General features: G+C 50.5%; 1 protein-coding gene across 1 annotated transcript in view; it reads right to left on the bottom strand.

The window, feature by feature from the left end:
* HASPIN (histone H3 associated protein kinase) overlaps window positions 1-3400 on the bottom strand; it is a gene marked incomplete in the record, with an annotated part of 41829 nt that extends 38429 nt beyond the window's left edge. The window contains 1 exon segment of the mRNA XM_073632617.1: window positions 3253-3400. Coding sequence (XP_073488718.1) covers window positions 3253-3325 — 73 coding nt within the window.
* Window positions 3401-4418: the final 1018 nt, after the last annotated feature.

Genomic DNA, 4418 nt, shown 5'->3' with positions numbered 1-4418 from the left:
GTGATCTCCCCTCCCCCTCCTCAGTCTAGTAGGGAACCTTCTATAGTATCTGTAGACGGTTCGGCTCCTCTCAGGTCTGGAGGACAATGTGATCTCCCCTCCCCCTCCTCAGTCTAGTAGGGAACCTTCTATAGTATCTGTAGACAGTTCGGCTCCTCCCAGGTCTGGAGGACAATGTGATCGGATCTCTCGATGATTTTGTATTGTTCAGAATCTAACAAACCAGGAATAGACTTTATATATATTCTGGGAGATATTGGGGGAGAAATATTACTTTCCCATTGGAAGTGATCCAATCATATTCTCAGAGTTCTCTTTTCTTGGTCACCCTGCCCCCAACAGTGACTCCCGTCACAGTGTATATATATGAGGGGGGAGGGGGGTATATATAGAGGAGGGGGGGTGTATATATAGAGGCGGGTATATATAGAGGAGGGGGGAGTGGTATACATATGAGAGGGGGTATATATAGAGGAGGGGATATATATATCTATATGAGAAGGGGAGGGGTGTGTATATAGATATAGGGGGAGGGGTATAGTGAGATTGTTATTATTGATCATTTCGCTGATTTCGGGACACAAAGAAGTCACACCAATACTATGCACTGTCACTGTACTGATCACACTGGAGGGGGGAGGGGATCCCTTCTATATATAGATATCGGTGGGGGAGGGGGGTGTATATAGATGGGGGTGGGGGGGTATATATACAAGGGGGGAGGGGATCCTTTCTATATATAGATATCGGTGGGGGAGGGGGGTGTATATAGATGGGGGTGGGGGGGTATATATACAAGGGGGGAGGGGATCCTTTCTATATATAGATATAGATGGGGGAGGGGGTGTATATAGATATCGGTGGGGGAGGGGGGTGTATATATATGAGGGGGGGGGATCCTTTCTATATATAGATGGGGGAGGGGGGTGTATATATAGGAGGGGGGGAGGGGATCCCTTCTATATATAGATATAGATGGGGGAGGGGGGTGTATATATAGGAGGGGGGGAGGGGATCCCTTCTATATATAGATATCTGTGGGGGAGGGGGGTATATATATATATATATATATATATATATATATATATATATATATATATGAGGGGGGAGGGGATCCCTTCTATATATAGATATCGGTGGGGGTGGGGGGTGTATATAGATATCGGTGGGGGAGGGGGGTGTATATAGATATAGATGGGGGAGGGGGGTGTATATATAGGAGGGGGGAGGGGATCCCTTCTATATATAGATATAGATGGGGGAGGGGGGTGTATATAGATATAGATGGGGGAGGGGGGTGTATATAGATATAGATGGGGGAGGGGGGTGTATATATACGAGGGGGGAGGGGGTGGGGGTGTATATATAGATATCGGTGGGGGAGGGGGTGGGGGGTGTATATATAGATATCGGTGGGGGAGGGGTGTGTATATATATGAGGGGGGAGGGGATCCCTTCTATATATAGATATCGGTGGGGGAGGGGGGTGTATATATACACGAGGGGGGGAGGGGATCCCTTCTATATATAGATATCGGTGGGGGAGGGGTGTATATATAGATATCGGTGGGGGAGGGGGGTGTATATATAGATATCGGTGGGGGAGGGGGTGGGGGGTGTATATATACGAGGGGGGGAGGGGATCCTTTCTATATATAGATATCGGTGGGGGAGGGGGTGGGGGGTGTATATATAGATATCGGTGGGGGAGGGGGTGGGGGGTGTATATATAGATATCGGTGGGGGAGGGGGTGGGGGGTGTATATATACGAGGGGGGAGGGAATCCCTTTTATATATAGATATAGATGGGGAGGGGGGTGTATATATAGATATCGGTGGGGGAGGGGGGTGTATATATACACGAGGGGGGGAGGGGATCCTTTCTATATATAGATATCGGTGGGGGAGGGGGGGGATCCTTTCTATATATAGATATCGGTGGGGGAGGGGGTGGGGGGTGTATATATATGAGGGGGGAGGGGATCCCTTCTATATATAGATATCGGTGGGGGAGGGGGGTGTATATATACACGAGGGGGGGAGGGGATCCCTTCTATATATAGATATCGGTGGGGGGTGTATATATAGATATCGGTGGGGGAGGGGGAGGGGGGTGTATATATACGAGGGGGGGAGGGGATCCTTTCTATATATAGATATCGGTGGGGGAGGGGGTGGGGGGTGTATATATAGATATCGGTGGGGGAGGGGGGTGTATATATACACGAGGGGGGGAGGGGATCCCTTCTATATATAGATATCGGTGGGGGAGGGGGGTGTATATATAGATATCGGTGGGGGAGGGGGGTGTATATATAGATATCGGTGGGGGAGGGGGGTGTATATATACGAGGGGGGGAGGGGATCCCTTCTATATATAGATATCGGTGGGGGAGGGGGGTGTATATCGGTGGGGGAGGGGGGTGTATATATAGATATAGATGGGGGAGGGGGGTGTATATATACGAGGGGGGAGGGGGTGGGTGGTGTATATATAGATATCGGTGGGGGAGGGGGGTGTATATCGGTGGGGGTGGGTGGTGTATATATAGATATCGGTGGGGGAGGGGGGTGTATATATAGATATCGGTGGGGGAGGGGGTGGGTGGTGTATATATAGATATCGGTGGGGGAGGGGATCCTTTCTATATATAGATATCGGTGGGGGAGGGGGTGGGGGGTGTATATATAGATATCGGTGGGGGAGGGGGTGGGGGGTGTATATATAGATATCGGTGGGGGAGGGGGGTGTATATATAGATATCGGTGGGTGGGGGAGGGGGGTGTATATATAGATATCGGTGGGGGAGGGGGGTGTATATCGGTGGGGGTGGGTGGTGTATATATAGATATCGGTGGGGGAGGGGGGTGTATATATAGATATCGGTGGGGGAGGGGGTGGGTGGTGTATATATAGATATCGGTGGGGGAGGGGATCCTTTCTATATATAGATATCGGTGGGGGAGGGGGTGGGGGGTGTATATATAGATATCGGTGGGGGAGGGGGGTGTATATATAGATATCGGTGGGGGAGGGGATCCTTTCTATATATAGATATCGGTGGGGGAGGGGATCCTTTCTATATATAGATATCGGTGGGGGAGGGGGGTGTATATATAGATATCGGTGGGGGAGGGGGGTGTATATATAGATATCGGTGGGGGAGGGGGTGGGGGGTGTATATATAGATATCGGTGGGGGAGGGGGGTGTATATATATATAGATATCGGTGGATTGGAGTCTCACTCACCGTTTACTGATCTCTCTCCGGCCACTTCCGGTTTCTTTTGACATTCGAACTTCCCGCTCGAGTCACGTGACATTCCCCGGCCGCCATCTTTGTTGTGGGCAGATCAGTCATTCCCTCCCCATACAGACAAACCGACCTCCTTCGTCTCAGCCGCAGTGACGTCACCGGAAACGGCTTATTTAAACCCAGGAGGCGGATCTTCAATCAACCGTGCAATAAATAATAGAATGATGACATGAGGTGGGCGGAGCTCACTAATAACAACCAATCACATCTCTTATTCAAATATCTGAGATCTTCTGTTCTGGTAAATTACCATTTCCAACTCTCCAATTACTGAGGGTTAAAAGTAACCGGAAGTGACGTGTTTGGATTTGTCTGAACATTCCGTCAGATCTAGTAACGGAAGTGACGTTCCGGCCATCTTGGTACACCCCGCCCTCAGCTGCTGTTATCGATAAGCTCAGCTTATATAATGACATTCAGTACTCGGAAATCCGTCTGATTGTTTTGATATTGAATTATAAAGGTAGTGTTGTTCTGTGAGATCAGAAGGCTCGCCGCTGCTTTTAAAATTCAACATCCAAACAGTGAGACGGATTTCTATGTCCTGTATATCACTAAATATGACATGACAGACTCCGGAGGGTGTACAAAGATGTCCGCTTAGCGACTGCTCACTATCTTTACTGCGGGGTGTACCAAGATGGCCGCTACACAACGTCACTTCCGTTACAAATTCTGCCGGAACCCCTCCTTACCTCACAGCACAGAAGGAAGATATGATGGGGGATAGAGGGGCGGGGCTACAGCGCCAGACACCGCCCACCAGCACCTCCCCCACACCGACCACGTGATCTCTCCCTCCTCAGTGACTCCCCGGTGTCCCCAGTGGGAGATTTCTCCTCTCTTCCTGTTCTGGTGACTCCCCTCCCCTCCTCAGTGACTCCCCGGTGTCCCCAGTGGGAGATTTCTCCTCTCTTCCTGTTCTGGTGACACCCCCCCCCTCTTCAGTGACTCCCCGGTGTCCCCGGTGGGAGATTTCTCCTCTCTTCCTGTTCTGGTGACACCCCTCCCCCTCCTCAGTGACTCCCCAGTGTCCCCGGTGGGAGATTTCTCCTCTCTTCCTGTTCTGGTGACACCCCTCCCCCTCCTCAGTGACTCCC

Source organism: Aquarana catesbeiana, linkage group LG05 (genome assembly GCF_042186555.1).
Source record: "Aquarana catesbeiana isolate 2022-GZ linkage group LG05, ASM4218655v1, whole genome shotgun sequence".
NCBI classification, from domain to species: domain Eukaryota; kingdom Metazoa; phylum Chordata; class Amphibia; order Anura; family Ranidae; genus Aquarana; species Aquarana catesbeiana.
Note: the sequence above shows the minus strand (reverse complement) of the source record. Positions and strands in the feature narration are given on the sequence as shown.